This window comes from Haplochromis burtoni, unplaced genomic scaffold (assembly GCF_018398535.1).
Source record: "Haplochromis burtoni strain Fernald_Lab_line unplaced genomic scaffold, NCSU_Asbu1 Contig_128, whole genome shotgun sequence".
NCBI lineage: Eukaryota > Metazoa > Chordata > Actinopteri > Cichliformes > Cichlidae > Haplochromis > Haplochromis burtoni.
In genome coordinates, this window is record NW_024582489.1 from 1,337,170 (window position 1) to 1,359,808 (window position 22,639).

Consider the following 22,639-nt stretch of genomic DNA (forward strand, 5'->3'; position numbering starts at 1 on the left):
ATGTTTATTTTATACTAGGACAAGCTGCTCAGTTTATCTGAAACAAGCTGTTTTATCTTCTATCACTTTAAGCCTCAGCTATTGGCTACAAGGGATTAGTTATATGCTGACCTCATTTTCTGAATCTTTTGCATTATTTAATATCAGCATCCACCATTGTAACTGTATTTGTACGGGCAGAAAATAAGTAAAAACATGTGTGTACTTTTGGTCACTACTGCAGCTTTCATTTCATGCATTATTCATTGTGAAATGCTAAATATTTATTTATCAGAGCCTTTACTTTCAGGAAAGTGACTAATATAGAAACACAGTAATGCACATATACACAGCAGTCAGGGAAAGCTGTTGCATGCATGCATTCGTCTTGTTTCAAACTGTTTTACGTCCTGTCATTATACCAACTCAGAGCCTTCTATGCCCTTGAAAGAAGCCAAGCCCCCTTTTCAAAGTCACTTTTCTCACTTATCTCAGATAATAACCACACACTACTCGAGTTTTAAGCACAAACTGCTATGTGCACTGGTTGGCTTTTCAACAGACGGAGCCCACTTAGATTGCACAGGAAATAGTTTATTACAGGAAATGGTTTTTGACATCTGATCCAAAGAGAGGGATAGTGGGCGGGGACGAGAGCCAGCTGCACAGGTGGATCAAGATGAAGACGGTGTTTTCTCCAGACAGATCAGCTGATAAAAGCCTCCGACTGACCATCAGTCAGTCAGCCTCTTCCCACTCCGCCTTTCCTGAAACACACAGAAACAGCTCACGGCTCACTACCTCGGCACACATTCACCGGATCTGCTGCGATTGTCATCTGGATCCAACTCTCTGCAGAGGGGGAACATGAGGCCAGCATGTTTTCTGTGTTCACGCTTTTATAAAGCCTTCCTGTGTCGTATTTGTTAGTCAGCCAGCAGGAATAATCGCCAAAAAACAGGCTTTGAAATGAGATACTGCATAAAATCTGAGCCATGGAGATATTTAAAAGTTATTTAAATGAATGTTAATTTCAACTGAGCTGTACTATTTAATCTGTGGGTGTACTGCTAAGGCTGAACCAAATGTTGTGACTGCATGTTGCCCCTTAATTATCATGTATGAGAGCGAAGTTTGAGGGTTTGGAAAAGTTATCTTTGTGTGTTTCACACTAAAGAGAGGGGGTAAAGTGGTGAAGTGGTACTATTTAAACTACCACACTACTAATTTAAAGCTAGAAAAATACACAGTTTCTACTTTTACAAGTGTTGCAGTTACCTCCTGTAGGATGTAACCCAATGTTTTTCTTTTTAACTTTGGACCAATTATATTTGCCTCCTCTGCTTTGGGTAATAGTACACTGGCATAAAACTCGACTGCCACACAGACAGAGATGCAATTTGTTTTCTGGGGTTGAAATTATATATATATATATCTATATATATATCTATATATATATATATAGATATAGATATAGATATATATAGATATATAGATATATAGATATATAGATATATATATATATATATATATATATATATATATATATATATATATATATATATATATATATATATATATATATATATATATATATATATATATATATATATATATATCTATATATATATATATATATATATATATATATATATATAGATATAGCTGTTTTTACAGAATTAAACGTGCTGCTGAATCCAATGATTTGCAAACAAGAGGCAGGACTTTTATAGTCTAAGGTCATCTGAAACAGGGCTTGGTTCACAATTTCAGAACACAACGGAAGGACGTTTTACATGTCTGCAACAGAAAGTATGAGTAGTTCAGAAGCAACTTTCCCACTTTAGATTGTGTCCTTAGTTTTTGGAGGCAAATGTTAAAGAGCATTTTAAAAAATGAACTTATTGTATATTAGCATATGCATTTATTTGGTTCCAACACCTTCATCTTACCAACCGTGGCTCAGTCCTGACTGACCTGTTGGGACTCACTGGTGTCAACAAGCTTACTTTATGCCTTTAGTATGTGCACTATTTTTAATATGCGTCTGTTTGTATGTTGTAGTCCTCAAAGCCCAAAGTTAGCATCCCTTTATCAGCCATTGTGGAGGTGCGGACCACCATGCCGCTGGAGATGCCTGACAAGGACAACACGTTTGTTCTTAAGGTAGAAAATACACAAATATTTGTGCACAACAACTTCCTGCTTAACATCAATAACACTGAAAAACCCTACATATGAAACAGAACTTAAAAAACGTCTGGTATGCAAATCAAGTACACCATGACTTTGCTGAAGTCAAGTTCCACTTCACCTGTTTTTTGGTGGGGTTTTCTTTTTTTGCTTTGACGTGGTGCACTGAACACAGCTCGGTGTATGACTGCAGTTTTTGGCTGCTTCCACAGGTGGAAAACGGGGGAGAATACATCCTGGAAACCATCGACTCGCTGCAGAAAAACTCGTGGGTTGCTGACATCCAGGACTGCATAGACCCCGGGTAAACCACCAGATAAATATTTGCTGTTGACTGAAGATGGAAAGAAGGAGAGAGGGACGGAAGCGGGGGCGGAGGAAAGAGTGGACGGGAAAAGGGGGAGGAGGGTGAACACACACAGTCATTAATCATCCAATTACTAGAGTTTTTGACAACTTTCTTGAGCATAAACATGGGCGAGCTTGCACCGCGGACATTCCTGCCCAGTTTCTTGGACGAGTGGACATTTGTCAGTGCAGCTCAGGACATAAACAGAAAGGTCGCTTGTGTAGGTGCTTGTAGGATTTGTGTAGAGTCGTCTGTTAGGACTCACTGATGTTTGTTTGCTCATGTGTGTGGATGTGTATACGTTCCTGCGGTTCTTCTGACCCAACTGCTTGTGTACAGTGACAGCGGCGATGACATCGAGTTGGCGTCCTGTCCTCATGGTCAGGCCTCCAAAGAGTGCTCCATGGTGGCCTCTTGCAGCTGCGAGCTGCTTTCTGAGGGTGAGCGTAGAGACTTGTTTTTAGTCTCCGATGCAGCACTGTGTAACATAACGTGAACATGTTTTGACACTGACCAATACAATAATGTATAAAAACATGTTTAGGAGTGTACCGTGCTCCAGAGAGATCGTGCTCTACAGCAGCAGAGCATTACAGCACCTCCTCAGTCCGTTGCAGGGAACCTCCTTTCACCCAGCACCCATCTCACATGCCTTTAGAGCGCTTCCTCCAATCCCCAGAGGCCCAGGGCTCCAATTCCTCTGCAGGTAATGATGAATTCATTTTATTTTCCTTACAGGGTGATCCAAGCAGCTTTACGAGAAAATAAACATGAGAAAATTACAGATGGGGAAAAATAAACCATGGTTTCTCCTGTGACGCTGCTTAGGTGGCAGTGAAGGATCAAAAGACTCAGATGGAGATGCCAGTTTGGCAGGTTACCCGTGGTTCCATGGCACGCTGTCCCGCGTACGTGCAGCTCAGCTGGTGCTTGCCGGTGGGGCGAGAAGCCACGGGCTGTTTGTGATTCGTCAAAGCGAGACGCGTCCGGGCGAGTACGTCCTCACCTTCAACTTCCAGGGCAAAGCCAAGGTGAGATGAGTAGATGGACGATCTGCAATGTCATGTGACTGAAACTTGCACATTGGAAATGATTTCAGTTTTATCTGGTGAGCTGGAAAAAATAAATGTTTATTTTTTATTTTCGTTAATTAAAAAAAATTGGCAGCTTTAACTTAATGACATGCATATTGTTTTGTTCTGTGAATTCTGGGGACTGCAGTTGCTCAGGCTCTGGAAAAGCTGCAGTAATGTCAATGTTTTATGTTCTCTTATGTAACATGATCCCTGCACATCACATCCTGCCAGCCGGCAGTGCTGAGGAAGTTTCAGCTGCCACCTCTTCCTCTGGTGTCAGCCTTGGGCGGTCTGCCACAGCAATAAGTCTCTCAAATAATGTCCTGACCTCTATCTTGGTCTGGTTTGTCTGATTGTTTCTGATGCTCACTTTGTCTCGCACTTTGCTTTGTCTCTCGTTTTTCTCCTCTTCTTTCTCTACTTCCTCTCTCTACTTGTTAATGCCCCCCACCCTCCACCTTTCCACTCTCCCTACCAGCACTTGCGTCTGTCAGTTAATGAGAATGGGCAGTGCCACGTCCACCACCTCTGGTTCCACACCGTATCGGACATGCTGCGACACTTCCACGCCCACCCCATCCCCCTTGAATCTGGAGGCTCAGCTGACATCACATTACGCTCCTATGTACAAGTGCAGCGGAGCTCAAACACAGGTAATCAGTGCAGTAACTTACAACACATGTTGTGTACACTCGACGTTTACTTTATTTGGTATACCTTCTAGTACTAGTACTTTCCCGTGATGTGAGTCTCCTGCTACACCACGTCCAAAATGGTGCTCTGTTGGCCTGAGATCTGGTGATTTGAATGCAGTGAACTCATTGCTATGTCCAAGAAACCGAAGTGAGATGGTCTGAACCTTGTGATATGGTGCATTAACTTGCTGGTTCCTTCAGAAATGGCTACACTGTGGTCATAAGGGGATGGACATGGTCAACAGCAGTACTCAGCTAGGCTGTTGTGTTTAAATGATGAACAGTTGCTACTAAGGTGCCTAAAGTGTACCAAGAAAATATCTCCCTGCTATTACACCAACACCACGATGAACAATTTATGCAAGGCAGGATGGATCCATGTTTTCATATTGTTTATTCATTAGACCAGACAACATTTTTCCCATCTTTATAGAAATTCCTGTTCTTAGCTGACATGAATGTTACCTGGTGTGGACTTCTGCTTCAAGTTTTGTTGTGTTGTGCACTCAGATATGGTCTTCTGCATTCCTTAGTTGTAAAAAGTGGTTATTTAAGTAACTGTTGCCTTCCTATCAGCGAAAAGCAGTCTGACCACTCTTCTCTGATCACTCACTGGATTTTGTATGTTTCTTTGTAAACCTAGAGATGGTTGTGGGAAAATATTCCAGTGGATCTGGAGTTTCTGAAATAACGAGGGCAGCCCATCTGGCAGCAACACTGTGCCATGCTCAAAGTCACTTAAATCACCTTTCTTCCCCTTTCTGATGCTCAGTTTGGACTTCAGCTGGTGATCTCAGCCGTGCCATCTCTACATGCCTAAATGCACTGAGTAGCTGCCATGTAATCAGGCAACTGGATATTTTCATTAATGAGCAGTTGAACAGATGTACCTAATAAAGTGGCAAATATAATTTTAGCTGCTAATTTGCTGAATTTTTACTCACAAACCTAATAATCATTAACACTAATGATTATTAGGTTGTTATGAACTCAGACTCCACGTAAGGTTTCCTGTGGAGCTTTGGACCTGTTTATATCTCACTGTTTATCACATGAACCCTGCAAACTAGTTCAGGCGAGCAACTTGAGCTCCACTGCATCATATACACGTAACATATTATACTATTTATGCTGCAGAATTTCCCATCTGCTCACTGCTGCCTTGCTTTTCTGCCAGCTGTTTCAACCCGTTCACCATCCAGCTGTCGGCTCTAGGAAGGATTCACTCACCAGTTTTATACGTAGAATATTTGTGGCAATCGATAAGCTTGGACCTAAACTCTTAACTGTAATAAATCTGTAACTGTAAAGTGTAAAGTCAAACCAGTGGCGTCATTACTCCACAGATCTGATTTAGGTAATATAACAGGATACACTGCAATGCACCAGCAAAGGCAGAGAATTCGAAAACTGCAAGCTGGTAAACACAGATGTAAACAATACTGGATTTAAAAGACCCACCCCCACCTTCTGCCCTCCACTCTCCTGGCATGGGATAAATGCCCTCCTGTACAGGAGAGTGAGGGGGCGATTATACCGCAGGAGTTTTGCATGCAGGCCGAGACTCCGGCTCCTAGCCACTCTGGTGGTCACAAAGAAGTCCTCTGTTTCCTCAAATGCTGCACACACTCACGCACTCATTGACAGACACACGCACACACACACACACAGTGAGGGTTTGATTCAGGGTGTAAAAGACTTTATTGATACGCTGGTCAGGCGTGTCTTTGGCAACAGTGTTGTCGGTGTTATTGCCCTCTGAGAGAAAGGATAATAAAGGAGGTTCGCACCGCCTGTGTTTACACACTGCTCTGTGAAGAAGCTTTTTACAAGCAACTCTCTTAGTGGAAGCCAGCAAACAAATAGCAGCAACACAGAATATTCTGTATAATTAATATGTCCTCTATTAAAAGGATCCCTTTCTTCTCCCCACAATCTCCTACAGATGTGACCTCGCCTCCAGTCCTTACTCCATCCAGGGATGCAATGTGCCGAACAGATTCAGCCCAGCCAGCTCTTCACCTTCCTGGAATCGCAGCACCTACGGGGCCTCCATCTGATGCCCCACTTTCCTCAAGCACCTCCTCCTCACCCACCGCCCTTCCCTCCCTCTCCCGCAGCGACCCAGGTACTGGAGGAGGAGTAGGTGGAGGCTTGCAGAGCCGGAGCAATAGCTCTGAACGTCTGCTGGAGGCCTCTAGTGGTACATCTGATGACTATCATGATGCTGATGGGACTCGCAGGGCCCGAGCTGTGGAGAACCAGTACTCTTTCTACTAAATGACCCAGGCCAGGTCCAGAAAGTTGGAAGCTACATTGGGCTCTCCTCTGCTGATGATGAAAATGTTCCAAATCACTGGATCACTAATCGTCCAGTTTGTCGGTTTTTATTTCAAGGCAATTTCCTGTTCCTCTGATTTGACAAGGGATGGGATGATAATGATCCTTAGCAGCGTGGCCATGCTCATAAAAACCCTCCGCCTCTGTGGATTTCTCTGTGGATGCCGGTTAATGGGAGACAGTGAGGGCTACAGGTAGGAAAGGATGGGTTGAGGTTGAGAAGAAGCTGTTTAAAAAAAACAGAAAAAGGCTGTGGTGAATGTAATCGTAGGTGGAGAAAGAAAGAGGAAGTCATCCAGTAGAGTCATATGGCTTTGATTCATCTCTACTGACCACTTCCCGTTCACCCTTACCCATAGTTCCCTGGGAGCAGAGCCCGTGTCACCACCCTGCCGAAGGCTTGTGAGTTTAAAATGACCCCGAAGAAACAGCCCCTCCCTTATGAGCTCTGTTAATGTTTGTAAAGCTGCTTTGAGCCCGTCCCGGATATCCTCACTTTCCCTGTGGGCTTTCCCTACAGAGTCCTGCTCTGGGTCTTTGCTCTCCACTAACATAAGTACAGCAATCATGGGTGTGTTAGTGTTAGCTCGGAGATGTTTTTCCCCAAACATGTACAGCCTAAAGGGTCTTAGTGCCTGACAATTATCTGATTAATTTACTGTTTGAAACATACCGAACCTGCATATCTGCATACTGAGAGCATTTTCTTCTACACAGACACACACGGTCATATGTTGTGTTACAAATCAGTTTAAAGCTGTTTAAATGGAACATGAACAATAGAAGTCTGCACGAACAGGGAAGCGTGGCTCCAATTTTGTCGTCCTACTGGGGTATTTCTATGAGTGTGTGGTGGTGTAGTAGAGTGCAAATATTTTTCGATGATCGGTGTGCTACAGTAGTGTTTCTGAAACATGGTTTTCGGGGTCCCTCCATCTGGTGACGGTTCTGTATTCACGCTCAGCATATGAATAACCTGTAGATTAGATATCCTGTTTATATAGATCACATTAAAGTAATGCCTTGAAAATATAATTATACCAAATCCAGCATTTATCGGAGGGACTTGGGACATGTTGTTTTGAATGGTAGCAGTATTGTACACTGTATATGTGGCCTGCAGGTGAGCTTTTGGGTGTGACCTGGAATGACACAGCTAGTTAAATAAAGGGTACTACATGGCCATGCTTGAATGGACAGATATGGCATCACTGCTTTAATTTGTGCCGACATGGGAATAAGCTTTATGCAGAAAATTATTCAAGAAAAACATCATTTTCACAAAAGGAAAAGTGTGACATTTTTGGAAATATTGCTAATAACTAATTAGTGTAATACCACCAGAGCCCCGTCACTTCCTATCACTGCCTCTGTTATACTTACATTGGAGAGTGAAAAGCAGCAAAGCGTTCAATGAATGGGACAGAACAGAGCTAAACGTTAGCAGAACTTATTTGGACCTGCGCCAGATCATTTCAATTTTCGGAAAATTACTGTCAGTCATTTTGATTTTCTTACAGTGGAACAGATTTTGCTCGTTGCAAGCTAGAGCCACACGGGATTTATGACAGGACATCCTCCCTCGGAGGCGTGTTTCCAAAGCTGTGACTCGGACTGACATTAGCACTGTAGTCAAACTAAAACAGAAACTCGCCTGAGTGTAAAAAGCAGTCGGTTATTGTGGTAAGTGGTGACTGTTGTCAGGTGATTGCTGGTAGAAATCACACGGTGCTTATTTGATGTCTGGAAACCAGACTTGTCACTAGGTGACCCTCTGGAAAGTAAAAACTGAACTATATCTATGGTGTCAGACACTTTTTTCAAAAACATGGTCAAAATTTGAAATTCTTTTTGGCCACATGAATGTTACAGCTACCACAGGACCAAAGTTGATTCTGGGCTATCTTGCAAGTGCCCCGTAGTTCAGGAAGTTCTGTTTCCTGTGAAGCCACGCTGCCAACAGGTAGCTAATTTAAATCAAAGACTGGAAACACAGGGAGCAGTTTTCCTGGCCAAGACTCGCTTGTGTAACATGTACAACAATATGTTCTGATTGCATGCTGGACTAATTTTTGGCTGGAGCTACTTTCCAAGCAACCTGCAAGCTCGCCCAAACAGAGCACACACTTGCAGTTTGGGATTTGTGCTAAATAAAGGAGACATAAATGAGCCTCGGAGAAGCTCATAGATGGATATTGTCACCTCTAATGGAGTCAGCCTATCTTAGCTGAACCCTCTTTACCTCCAGTCTTAAAACTGGGGCAGGCAACATGATTTTGACACCAGTGAGCAATAATCCAAGAAAACTATGATTGGATTCCTGCATCTCTCATGGCTTTGTTTTGAAGGTTTAAAAACTCTAACCTGTGGTAGGGAGACTTTGTCCAATCACAGGTATTTTCAGGCCAGATTAACTGTGCAGTATAGAGAATTTTAAGTCCATCTGGAAAGTGTTGGCATAGTAGATTAAGCAGAACCCTTCAAAGTACGTGCATATGCTTGTGCTCATCAGATGAAAGGCTCTTAGATTACAGAGGGCAGATGAGGAGTTTTTTCCTTCTAGATTTCTGCCTGTTACGCTCTTATTCTAATGAATAATCTAAAAGATAAATTTGGCAACTGCAGCTTCACATTTCCTGTCAGTCATCTCAGCAATCTCTTGGCAAGGCAGTGAACAAGCATATTTCCTAACATGTCAGTCTTTTTTTTTTTCTTTCTCCTTAAAGCATAAAAAACAGACAGTGCAACAGCCAAGCGAGCAGCTGTTTGTAACAGGTGGCACATATGCAACACTTTTCTTCAGTTGTAATAAACATATCAAGCGTTAACTGCCCCTTCAAGCGCGGCCATTTAGCCTCACAGGTGATTGCAGTCGAGGAGCGGACGGAGCGGTTCATGTGCCAATTTGAATCCTATTTTTGAGACATATTTATTCCTCAGCCGTTGTAAAATTACATTTTTCCTATTGAGTCTTACTTATGTACAATTGATTGATTCTTCTTGTTTGTTTGCAAGAAAGCCATCTCACATATCGCAGATTACTCATCGTCTCCCTTTTATTTTCTTAACACTCCTACAGCCGAGTTTTTCTGTTGTCTGGCTGAGTTTTGAAGAGTCTGTGCAATTTTGTACAAAGTGATGTACTTGACATACTACTTTATATTTCTGTGAATAAAATGTGAACAAACTTTTGCACGCTTTCTCCAGTTATTCCCGCTGAGACGTCACAGGTCAAAAGTTCAGGCAGGTAACAGACTTGAGAGTTTCAACAAACATATTCTCATGAAGTGCCGAAAGTAGCACAGAGACAAAAAGAGACCTACTTATGAGTCTGTGTTAACAGAGGTATGAAAACTCATATGTACCGTGGGTTTGCTCGCTGTTTGTGTGTTTATATTTAACGTAACCACCCACCTTTATGCTATAATTAAGCTCTACGGCTGACATAAAATGACCTGCCATACTTTCATGCTCCCCACGTAAACTCATCAGGGTAGCCAGTGATCTCAATTTAAAAAGCCACAGTCTACAAATGTTTGACTTATGCTAGACAACAAGTTAAAGACATGAGTCAATATTTGTAGTGCTTTTATGTCTTTAATATGTTACAGCTTGCATGCATTCATACTCACACAAAGAGCCTCTGGGAGCCTGTCAGGCCTCCAGCTGTAACCTAGTGATCATTTCATTGTGCTCAGATGCCCTCTACAGGTCAGCTCTTGTAACATTAGGGGGGACAAACACGGGTGCTCTGTGCACATAGTATCTAAGTAGTAATTATTTTCCTGCAAACACCAATGCAGTATCATATAATGCATTTTTTATTATTAATTTCTATTCATGAGGACATGATACAGTTATCTCACAAGGAAAAAGAAATCTGGATTCAGGGCCAAACTAAAACGTAATCGCTTCTAAGCTGGGCTGAATCCTCGGCTCAGGTAGTTATTAGGTAACTGCAGCGCTTTTAACTCACAGCGAGAATACAAGAAGGGTTTGAGTTCTTTGGCCGGGGACTTTATCTCTGTACCTTTTTAGGTTCTCTCCCTTTACACATGCATGTTAGAGTAACGTGTAATTCTAAATTGGTCATAGGTGTGAATGTGAATATGAGTGCTTGTCCCTCTGTGTTAGCCCTCCGTGTTGTTGTCCTCTGCTTCTGGCAGCTGGAACAGACTCTGCCCTGATGCTGAATCAGTCAGGAAGAAAAGGGATGCACTGCACAGTTTTATTGTATTTTTCGTACTGGAGCTTTCCTCACACATAATAATCGACTTTAAATTTTAATTTTACAATACATGAACATATTTACACTGAAATACATGGAAGGAGGTGCAAGTATGTAATGCAACTAATACCAGCTTAATCTTATATGGAAACTTGTTTTTGCCACTGAAAAGTCAAAATAAGTAACAAGATTGTAATTTTAAATTTTGACTTATGTATGGCAAAAAATATATATGTGGTACCAAATCTTTTTTTTCCCCAGTGGGACAAAAAAAGGCTTCCATAATCTTCAAGTGATTTTTCCACATTACAGAGCTGGAGTATAAGGAAGGCCAAAAGAATTGTGCATTATACAGGAAGGACAAGTTGAATGATCTTCGTCCTTTTGCAGAAGTTTGATAGACAGAAATCAACCTGAACCACCAAAAGCTGTCTGACTTCAGCCTGCTACTACAGAAAATAGTATAGGTGCTAGAAAGACTAACCCAAGTCTATGCCAGGTACATGGTTTGCAACATGTTTCTACACCGATTTCATAGATGCACAGAAAAGAAAAAGGGTCCAAAGAAGTCAAAGCTCCAGCAACATTTGCAGTATAAAGAACAGCTTTGTGATTTTTACCAGCCTGCTTCATCAGGGTAATCTTAATACTACAGGTGTTGTTGGAGCTTTGACCTCTTAAGACATAAAAACATGAAATGAGGTAATGAGGACATCACCCATACACTGAGTGTATCAGGGGTGTCAAATGCAGGGCCCTGGTAACACGAACCATTACACTACAGGACAGCAGCGACATCTTTAACTTGTTCATAAAATCCACAAACATCACTGTACATGAGTGAAAATGGGTCAAAGTTATTGTTGCTTTTGTTAGTTACAACAGCTACATGTGAAGGTTTTGTGCTTTTGCAGGTCCACTGTGGTGTTTAATGCGGGTTTCGCTCCAATCATCCGACTGTGGATCAAAATGGGCTGCCGGTGACTACAATGACTTTGACACCCCTGATTTACATTCAAGTCCCCAACCTGTGGGGTGGTTTACAGTTTCCACTGCCTTCGATCCATCGCCCTTCTACAGGTGGAGAAACTGAAACATTCAGTTGTTGTCGTACAGCATCCCTGCCTGTCTCAACCAGGTTTTGCTTTCTGTAATCATTCCTCATGTTTACACTGGTCATTAAGGACGTGTTCACACCATGTGTGCATAGTGCTCACAATGAACCAATACATACAAAAAAAAGGGACATTCAGACAAATGCACAACCTGATTTTCCACTTAGCGTAGGCACAGGTTGTTGGATTTAAGCAATCCTCTTCTTAAATGAACTTTCAAAACCTTCAAAACCCAGTCTCTTTGTTTCCCTGAAAAGCAGTTCCACCCTGAGCTCAGGCAGATATAGAAATAGTGAGCTGCCAACAAAAGAGCCTGTCTTTCAAGAGGACATCCTCTTTGAAATGGGGACAGCTGAAGGCTCATTTTAGCTTCAGTTTTTTGACTGGAAGGGGAAAACTGGGGCTTTTGTCCAACATTGCTTACAATAAAAACACATCATGCGTGATTTAAAGGTCAATTCTATGTCCTGTGAACTATTAAAATGAAGCCTGGTCTTTTTTTTTTCATTACTAAGCATGAACAGGAGGAACGACTGTGAAAAGCAAGAACTCTTTTGGGGTTTTTTTCAATCGAAGACTTGAGAAATGAACCCATGTTTTTAAGCAATCAGTATACAGTACAGACATGGAGCCTAACAAGTTGCTGCTTGAAACAGCTTAAATAATCCGAGTGAGACGGTTTGTTTACTCCTGAAAACAACTGAACCTCTTCAGCTGTCAGCAACTGTGCAAACACTTCCCGTCTCCACCTCCTCACCCTGAGAGTCATAAAGTGCAGCCTCCGGCTGCCGCTTCTATTTCAAGGCCCGTTGACATTGATAATAATTAGCCCTGCCATGGCCAGCAGCATTACCACAGCCACCTCCATCATTTTCTTCTGCCTCCACCTGCTATGATGCTTCTTCAGCTCCTCCTCCATCCGCTGCTTCCTGGCTCTCTGGTCCTTCTCTCTCTGCAGCTGCTCCCCGTAGTGAGCCTGATAAAAGGCATCAAAATCAAATATGGGCCTCCCTCCAGGTTGGGAGAACTGTCTGGCTCTCTGCTGAGGTTTTTGTTGGGAGCCTGTGGATCTGCTGGAAGCCTCCTTGCTGGAGGGTCTGCCTGCATTTTGGATGTCTGCCCGGCTCAGGATGCCGCGGTCGTACTTCCTCCTCAGGCTGATGTTTCCCAGCACGGTGTAAGCCTCGCTGATATCAGAGAAGCGCTGTGTGGCCTCCTTGCTCCCGGGGTTCTTGTCAGGGTGGTAGATGAAGGATTGCTTGTAGTAAGCCGTCTTGATCTGAGACTGCGTGGCACTGAGAGACACTTTGAGGATGTCATAATAGGCAGTCCTGCTCCTGTGCAGCAGAGGAGCGTCTTCTGACCTCCAGCTGTAGCTTCTAGCTGCTGTGAAACTTGACTTCAGGGCGTCATGGAGCAGATTCAGACATCTCAGTCCGTGTCCACTTCCCAGCCTGTCTGATCCAGGATCTGCCAAGATGAAGGTAAGCGTGCAGAGAGCTCGGTGCTGTTGGGGGGACCTGAAGGCGTCAGGGTGGATGGAGACAGCTGCTGTCGTCCACAGTCTCATCCTGCAAAGCAGCAGCTTCTTCTGGAGGAAAAGAGCAGCTTTATGAGCTCGCAGGCTCCCCGTGCTTTCTAAAAATTCGGTGAAACCGGAGACAGCCGCACTCTCCAAAACCTGACTCCCGCTTTCCTTCACTGTGGAAACTTTCTCTGACCTGAGAAGTGTTTCTGTGCTTTCTGAAGCTGACTGAACTACACGTCCACACTGGACTGATTTCTCTGTAACCCGACCGGAAACGAAGGCATGGTTTGTTATAAGACACCCGGGACTTGCTCCGGGGCACACGGCTCGATTCTGGCTGGTTTTGAGAGCAGACAGCCGGTAAACTCCATTCCCCAGCCTTTGACCGACCTCTGCCATTTTACCGAGCAGGGGCCGGAAAACAGCTGCAGCATCCGGCGCGTGAGAGAAAGAGGACCCAATCAGAGCCAATGTTTACAGGAAGTAGTCAAACACAACCGACCAATCATTTAGCAGAGCACCAGCAACATAAAGATCAACATTAACACTTTATTTCTCGTGTAAAATTAAAGGAAATTAGGACAATTGATTATCTTTATCTTCTACAATGTAACAAAATTTGAGAGAGATTTAATTTAAGTCCTTTTCTTTTAATGAAATGACAATTTCTTATTCTTAAACATTATTTTTATTTTCTTTTGTAATGTAAAAGACAGAGTAGCTACCCATGCAACAGCGTCACAACCTTTGATAAGATAATTCCAACTTTGTTACTGTGTGATTAATTAAACGTGAATTTTATAGAGGAAAGGGTTTCTATCTCTCTGGATGCAAAGTAAGACAGATAAGAGGATTTCATGAATGAATTAGTTTCTGCATAAAGTTCCTGTTTTTGTTGGAGTCAAGAGGAATGAGAACCTGGATAAAGGTGCAACAAATAGACAATAAATCATATCACAAAGATGCAGCACGATGAACAGATATATTAAAAATAAACAGTAAGTTGGTGATGATATGGAAGGCCAAAAATGATTATAATTAGTGATTATAATAATGTAATAAATATAGTATTAAAAATATGGCAATAAATCTGATTTAAATCTGATTTTTTCATTACAGTTAATCTACAAATATTATTATTTGAGATTTGTCTCAAAATGTTGCCCTCTCAAAATCAACAGCAATAATAAAAGAATGTGCTAGATTAAAGTCGAAAGATCCAAGATCCAGATTTTAAGTTGAAGTAGTAAGTATTGCAAATTTGCTACGAAAAATAATGTATAAGTATTGGGACCACATTCAGAATAAAGTATTAGTCGTTTTTTTTTTTTTCTAACAATCTATTCTCAATTAATTAAAAAAAATGAACTTCCAGTTCGACTTCAATCTTTTTTTACTAGCATTTCTAATTTTGAGAATTAAGTCAAAATTTGAGATAATAGTACTATGTTAGGATCAAAGTAAAAATATATATTGATAATAAAAAATGATATTTTCATATGTTTTTATTTTATTTATTTATTTTATTTATTTATTTTTTAGAAAGCTTAGGGTGGTCGGCACGGCAGGTCAGAGGGTGGCAGTAAAGCGCTCCAACGTTCCAAACGGTGCAAAAGAAGAAGAGGCGTGCCGTCGCTTGTGAATGACGTCAACATAATTCACGTGTGGGTCTTTTGCTACCAGGCAGCTTGTTTATAAAGTAAAATTACTCCCGTAACATAACGACTGACAAGGAGACGCGAGCATGGCGTCCAGCTGTCGACGACCCGAACACTCAGCTCCTCCAGATGTGGTCAGTCGGACGGTTTATTCTTTTTTTTTAGCTTTTGTTTTCTGCCGGTGCTTCTTCTACAGGAGCATTTTAAATCTATAAATGGCTCTTTAAAGGCCTCCATCTGAAGCAGCTTTAAAGACATGGTTTAAATGGTTGTTTAGTGAACATGAATCGGTAATTTGTTTTTTTCAAAGGATGTGATTTGGTGAGCTGTGTGTTGGTCTGGTTTAAATGATGCTTGAAGCACCAGAGAAGCAGCTGCAGGGTTGTAGGAGTGAACTGAGGTGTTACTGATCTGTCAATCTGATGTGCTCTAATCTCTGCAGTTCTACAATGAAGAGGAGGCCAAGAAGTACTCCCAAAAGTGAGTGTGGATGTAACGATACTATGTTTGTGACTACGTTACATGTTTATATGTAACACACAGCTCTTTTTTTATCCAGTGTCTCAGTGTTTCTGTCCTTTGACATAATTAAACTGTGCGCTTCATTTAGTTTTTTTGTTAGGGTTGCATTTCTAACATAAAGAATCTAATCTCAGTAGTTTTATTCCAACCCCTTTACTGTCCGCTGCACTTTATATATACATTCTGTATATGATTGAGACACTTCATTTAAACCATTTTTATTCTGCCTTGGTGGCTTCTTGACTGCTGTTTTTTTTATGTTTAACTGGAAAGCGTTTGGTTTTGGGACTAAATGAGCAATCCGTTAATCTGTATCAAACCAGGTACAGTGGGTTGATAATGAGAACTCATTAGTTGCACCTCTGGGTGAATGCTCATTACTGCACAGTTGTTCAGTGTATAAATTAATTTGAAGACCTCAGGAAAGGATACATTTTCTTGACTAAATTTAAAGATGCCCCGTGTTTAGCCTCTTTCATCCCATCTTGGCTAACTTACTTTGATGTGGGACACTGACCAAAGATTCAAACACCTAAAACTCCTTTGGGTCAAACATATAACAACTTAAAGAGTCTTTGTGGCTGTCATGTATGAACCACCCTTCCTCTTTCAAAAAAGTGGTATAGCTGTGTCATTACCCCCCCTTTCCCCTGATTCAGACGGATTTACAGTAAAACAGAATAGAGAACAGTTTTATGCCTGTCCGTTAGCAGCAAGTTGCCTGATTTTGTGTTCATAAGCGAGAAAATTAAGTTAGCATATGCCAAAAAATGTTTTAATAATATAAAAGATCTGAAATCTTGTTGTGTTTTGTTGCTTCTTAGCTCTCGAATGATTGAGATCCAGACCCAGATGTCAGAGAGAGCTGTGGAGCTTTTGAGCCTGCCAGAGGGACAGCCCTGCTTCTTGTTGGATGTTGGGTGAGTGAGTGGCTGAATTTACTTATAGCAAGTGCATTAAGTTAGAGATGTAATATGGTAGTACATATTTACTCTTAACAATAACATGAAAGGCTCATCAGTAATCTAAGCAGTGCTTTGACAGGTAGACGCATATTGGCAGTACTGTTGCATGAATGAATGCACGTTTAGAACTAGCTCCAATCAAACTTATTGAATTCTTTATTAGTAATAAAAAAAGAAAGAAAAGAACTTAGAAGTAAAGCATTTAAGAAAATCCCTGAAAAATTGAGTTTTGAGAAAGTGGCATTTTCCAGTAGTTTCTGGGATATTATCTTTATCCTCCAAGAAGCCTCTTGCTCAGGGGATGGCGCAGTGCTTTTAGTCTAAAAACTTGGGAGGTGGGGGATGTAAACACTTATGATTGGCTGTGGAGGGTTTTGTACCTCCCGGATTTATTTGAAGCACCACTGTTTTCATGGTAGTTAAAGGTTGAAATGTGGCAAAAGTCAGAATGTCTGCTGGTGTTGTAGAAAAGTCATTGTTATGAGTTTTAGTTTGAACATAACTCATTGTTATGTGACACAGTAATTTGATGTATTTGTGATGAGAAACAATCTGGTCTGTGCCTCTCAGGTGTGGCTCCGGTCTCAGCGGAGATTACCTGTCAGAAGAGGGACACTACTGGGTCGGAGTCGACATCAGCACCGCGATGTTGGGTTCGTTTGACACTCAAACTTTATATCACTCATGATATACGGAATATATCATTAAAAATTTGTACATGTGCAGCTAAATACTGACATAATCTAACACACCTGAAGGAAATGAACAGTCAGCCTCCTGTTTTATTGATGTCCGTGTGTTAAAACGTAATGTTTTTCCCAACATATAGTGCCAAAGCTTGACTATATTCCAAAAATATTCCTAAAGTCTGTCTACAGACTGGAACTAGATGAGTTAAAGGAAGACATTGTTAGCTTCAGGACATCCAATACATTCACACACTTATAGGTAGTCATAAAACTAGAGTATAAAATGCTCAGAGTGTGCAAAATCATATATCCCGCCACAATACACCACGAGCAGTCTAAACTGTAAATACAAGGCAGGAGGGATCCACGCTTTAATGTCATTTAGGTCAAATTCTGACCGTGCCATCCAAGTGCTGCAGCAGAAATTGAGACTCATCATCACCAGGCAATGTTTCTTAAATCCAGTTTTGGTGAGCTTATGTACATTTTAGCCTCAGTTTTCTGTTCTTAGCAGACAGGTATGGCACCAGGTGTGGTGGTCTGCTGGTGTAGCCCATCTGCTACAGCTCAGACCTTTGTGCGTTTCAAAATACTCTCGATTTACTGTTGCTTTTCTATCAAGTCCAAGCAGTCAAGCCATTCTCCTCTGTCTTCAACAGGATGTTTTAACTCTGAACTGCTCCTTATTGGATATTTTATTTTTCTGACCTTTCTTCGCAAACATTAGAGGTGGTTGTTCGGGGAAAATCCCAGCAGTTTCTGAATACTCACACCAGCCCTGATGACATCAACAAAAATGCTTAATTCAAGTCACTTAAATCACCTTTCGTCCCAATTCTAATGCTTAGTGAACTTCAGCTGATCTTCTTGACCAGGTCTACATGCCTAAATACATCGAGTTGCTGCCATGTGATTGGCTAATGAAATTTAAGCCTAAAATGTATTTTAAGCATGATAACAGATCCAATATGCGGTTTCGGTTGGTTGTTTTTTGTGCATTTATGTCACCACAAGAAATACATAAACTCTAAACAAATGTAATTCTCTTCTGTGTGACAGATGTTGCACTGGACAGAGAGGTGGAAGGAGACCTCGTACTGGGAGACATGGGCCACGGGATGCCGTTCAGACCTGGTACCTTTGATGGTTGCGTCAGGTAAAGAACAAAGGATGCTTATAAGTCAGGCTCTTCCTGGGAATTTTGAATGATTTATGACCCCTTTAAAAAACTCTTTTCCTGTTTCAGTATCTCTGCCCTGCAGTGGCTTTGTAATGCAGACAAAAGGACGCACAGTCCTCCAAAGAGACTCTACACCTTCTTTAGCACTCTGTACTCATGTCTGGTAAGATTTTATCACTCAAATATCCAGGAAGCTTATTTTTGATGAAAACATTTTATAACCTCTTCTTGCTCTTTCAGTCAAGAGGCTCACGTGCAGTCTTTCAGCTTTATCCTGAGAACTCAGAACAGGTAAAAGGGGGAAAAAACCCTCTTTGTGTTTCCATGAAGGCTCTGTGTCAGCAGAGGAACACCCTGAAGGTTTCTCTTCACTCACTTATCACCTTCCTCTTTTCTCTCCAAAGCTCGAGCTGATAACAACACAGGCCATGAAGGCAGGTTTCAGTGGAGGCATGGTGGTGGATTACCCCAACAGCGCAAAAGCAAAAAAGTCAGTATTTACTGGAAGTGGCTCCTTTTTATTTTGACGTCTGCAACCGATTCCTTCCTAATAGGCTGTGAAATTGGTAGCCGGGTGCTCACAACACAGGGCTAATTAGAACAGGGGGGACTTGGCTGCATGATGTATGATTACATATTGGAGCTGTTTGGCTGGTTTACGTTTTCTTACACACACGCTTCCTGTTTATCTCCAGGTTCTTCCTGTGTCTGTTTGCCGGCGTAGCAGGAGTTCTTCCCAAAGTAAGGAAAGCTGTGGATGTTGTGGGTTGCTGCCTTTTGTTTGAGCCAGATGATGATCATGTTAATGTCTTTTTCCTGTATTTCAGGGACTGGGATCAGAAACGTCAGACAAAGCTGTTCCAAACCAGGTTCAGTACTCAGGACAAAGGTAAAGACGTCCACTGCAGGCGATGCTGCCAACCCTGAGCAATTAGACTGTTTCATAAAGCTGTTTGCATGGGTTGACATAACAGCTGTTAATTCAGTTTATTTCAATCTCTGGTGTTTTTACAGCTTTTTGTGTGTTTGTGTTTCATGTAGACATATGCAATGTGTTTCAGCCCGAGGCCACTTGAGTGTTTTCTAATGTGTTTTTCTGCTGATTGTTCATTGTTGACTGCCGAAGGAAAGAATGTATGGGATTTTAACAACCTTACATTTTTTTTTTATTTCCCGTCTGTGTGGTAGTAGCTTTCAAAGGATTTGCTACATCTCTTTTTTTTCTGCAGCAAACAATATGATCAGTAAAGATGAATGATGTCGGGGACTGTTTGCTACAGCTGTAATTTATTCTCATCAGGATAATTGGTGATTTGCTTATGATTTGTGATAACGCAGCCGTATAAATCATCCCATTTATTACTTTGCATTAGGATAGTGAACTGGTCTCAGCTTTGATGAGTGCAGGTTCAGTCTTACCTGCCTTTATGAAGCCAAAAGACCAAAAGAAATGACAGAAAGGGTCGTTGTCCTGCTTGACTTAAAACCCTGTCAGGCAGGTTTTCCTCCCTTTTACAGAGTAAGACTCAAGTGACTGTATATGTGAGATGTTTTGCATCTAATGCTAAGTATTAATATTCATTTGTCGCTGTAAAGATGTCGTTTCAGAAACATGAAGGGAAAATCGCTGAAGAAGGGACGAGACTGGATCCTGGAAAAGAAGGAGAGGAGGAGGAGACAGGGACGGTGTGTGCATGAGTGTATTTTCAACTCTTAGAGGACGAAAAATTGAATTCATTATGCCGAGCTTAAAGCTCTGAATGTCGTAATGTACTTAGTTTAGCTTTAACTGGATTTTACCTTTTATTGCCTGTATTTTATAATGCACCTTAACTGGCTTCTCTGTCTCTGCTGTGTGTTTGTTAACCTGCAGGGAGGTTCGAGCCGACACTAAATACACTGGACGTAAGCGAAGACCTCATTTCTAGCTCTGACTCATGCAGCTGCGCCTTCATTAGCCCTCCTCTGTCACACACACACACGGAACCACCTCTGGAACTGCAGAGTGTTTGGACTCTGATTTATTTTTCAGCCCTTTAATTCAAGTGGATGTGATGCAAGAGCAAAATGCAATTACAGCCAGTCGTTTTTATATTTGGTCGAGTGTTCCTCGCTAAAAGCGGTGAGATTGCACTCACAATGTTCAGTTTGGCTGGAAGTACATGAACAAATGTGTGTGTACTCACAGCTGGTGGCAAAAACCACAGTGAAGAAAAAGCAAAACAGTATAAATAAATCAAAGCAATTTTATAAGTGGCCATATCTTTGTGGTTTATTGTATTATCTGCAATGTTTTCTCAATTAAAACTAAAATTTTTTTTTATTGAGGTTGTTTAATTATTTATTTTTAGCTCATAAAAGAAATTAAAGAAAGAGCCACAAAATGAATTTACCTTTATTAGGGAGCTATGATTATAAAAATGACTTAATAATGAAAAAAATGGTAGTTAATCAGGTTAAAAAGAAATAAACTTCAGGAGCTGCGTTTACAAGGGAGAAACTGAACTAGCCTCGTTTGTAATGGAGGAAAATTGTTTCTTGCAGCTAAGAAAAAATAACACAAGTTTTAAGTCACCCCTCATTGTTGCATATTTTTGCTTCCAAGGAGCCAGACTTTCTTGAGGTTTTGAAGTGGTCTTCTGTTCTCCAGACTTTCTGTTGGTCTTTTGGGGTTTTTTTTGGACACTTGGCATTTCTTTGCTTTTGTTTAGCTTTTTGATTCCAGCCCTTTTTATCTGACCACTTTCAGAGGAATGTTTTTTTTTTTTTTTTTTTTAAATGCTGACCTATGAATCATTCAAGCATAAGAAGGCATCTAATTCAAGACATGACCCAGTGTTTTGTCTGTACATAGCAGACAAGTTGGCAAAGAACCAATTTTATATTTGTTACTAGCAACCCATTGCTAAAAAAACCCCCCCAAACTTAAAATGTGTTCCCATTTCTTTAGCTGAATCTATGAAGAACATCAAAGATAACAGTTTGAGAGGTAAGAAGATTCCCCGTAAAAAGATCTACGCATAAAAAAAAAAAAAAAAACTATCTGCAGCACCACCTGACAGTCATGTCCTTATGAAAAATGGGCTAGGATCTAACACAGGAGCTACTGTTTGCTGAAGCTTCATCAGAAGCTCAGTGGAAAGGTGGCTGTCGAGAAGTTGTTCTTAGGTAAAGGAAATGGGGAGAAAAGGGTGTGGTATGCCAAACTACACAAGGACAGTCATCAATATGTACGGAGGAGGTCAGGAGAGATGCACAACAGTGAATGTCTACAGCAGTCTGTAAAACGTGGTGTTGGCAATTTTGTCAAAATTGATGAAATTATGAACGCAGAAATGTACTGTGAGATTTTGATGCAGCACGCAATATCATATGGAAAGCCTCTGCTTGGCACAAATGGAATACTTATCGGTCATGGATTGGCCTCCCCAGAGCCCGGACCTCAATTTTACTGAAGCAGTGTGGGAACAACTTGACCGAGAACAAAACAAAAGGGCAGCCAGCATCCAATAGAAGAGCTTTGAATGTGATTTGAGAAGCTTGGAGAACTATTCCTGAACACTCCTTAAAGAAATAACAAGAAAGCTGCCTACGAGAGTTCAGGCTGTGTTGAAGAATAACCGTCGTCGTACTAACTACTGACTTTGAAGTTTGTTAAAATTGTACAAGCTTTGTTTTTGCTTTATATACAGTATTTCACATTTCAATAAATTGCTGCACCATGTTGGCACCATTTTTAGTGGTGTATGGTACTGCAGGGATTCTGTGCCTGGAAAGGACCAGTGACACAGACTCCAGCCCACCCAAGAGTTGAATAAATGCTTAAGAAAAAACAGCTGGAAGATTGTGATAATGTCAAAATTTCTACTAATACAGAGTTATTTTTAATGCTTCTTTGGACCTTGTCTTTATTTTAATTTGCTCAGGAAACAACAAATATTGACTAAAGGAAAAAAACAGGATTGTTGTAGTGAGATTGAGTTTATCAAGCATCTAAACACACAAAAATAAATTCTTTGAATTATATTTTCTCAAATGGAGCTTTAAATACAAAAATATGTTATTGAAGGCAATATTTCTGGGTCATTTCGAGCTCCTTGTACTGTTGCCATATCCGTCTGT

The 22,639-nt window shown here is 41.2% G+C and overlaps 3 protein-coding genes across 4 annotated transcripts in view; 2 read left to right on the forward strand and 1 right to left on the reverse strand.

The window, feature by feature from the left end:
* The window catches only part of LOC102293189 (SH2B adapter protein 2), a 30,605-nt gene extending 20,785 nt beyond the window's left edge, over positions 1–9,820 (forward strand). For both annotated transcript variants that reach the window (XM_042224098.1, XM_042224097.1), the window contains exons 3-9: positions 2,044–2,145; positions 2,385–2,476; positions 2,861–2,961; positions 3,066–3,227; positions 3,350–3,552; positions 4,076–4,250; positions 6,238–9,820. In XM_042224098.1, the coding sequence (XP_042080032.1) occupies positions 2,044–2,145; positions 2,385–2,476; positions 2,861–2,961; positions 3,066–3,227; positions 3,350–3,552; positions 4,076–4,250; positions 6,238–6,572 (1,170 nt within the window). In that variant the 3' untranslated portion in view covers positions 6,573–9,820. The remainder of the gene's footprint in view (positions 1–2,043; positions 2,146–2,384; positions 2,477–2,860; positions 2,962–3,065; positions 3,228–3,349; positions 3,553–4,075; positions 4,251–6,237) is intronic.
* Positions 9,821–10,846: 1,026 nt separating this feature from the next.
* dnajc30b (DnaJ (Hsp40) homolog, subfamily C, member 30b) lies at positions 10,847–13,941 on the reverse strand. The gene has a single exon (XM_005929942.3). It carries the CDS (start codon positions 13,900–13,902, stop codon positions 12,775–12,777), a length of 1,128 nt encoding a protein of 375 aa, XP_005930004.1. The 5' UTR covers positions 13,903–13,941; the 3' UTR covers positions 10,847–12,774.
* Positions 13,942–15,123: 1,182 nt separating this feature from the next.
* On the forward strand, positions 15,124–20,838 carry bud23 (BUD23 rRNA methyltransferase and ribosome maturation factor). The gene is made up of 12 exons (XM_005929941.3): positions 15,124–15,295; positions 15,604–15,641; positions 16,508–16,603; positions 17,219–17,301; positions 18,397–18,493; positions 18,584–18,680; positions 18,758–18,808; positions 18,922–19,007; positions 19,213–19,258; positions 19,345–19,406; positions 20,114–20,203; positions 20,391–20,838. The coding sequence occupies exons 1-12, from the start codon at positions 15,248–15,250 to the stop codon at positions 20,443–20,445; spliced, it is 849 nt and encodes a 282-aa protein (XP_005930003.1). The 5' UTR covers positions 15,124–15,247; the 3' UTR covers positions 20,446–20,838.
* The last annotated feature ends 1,801 nt before the right edge of the window (positions 20,839–22,639 follow it).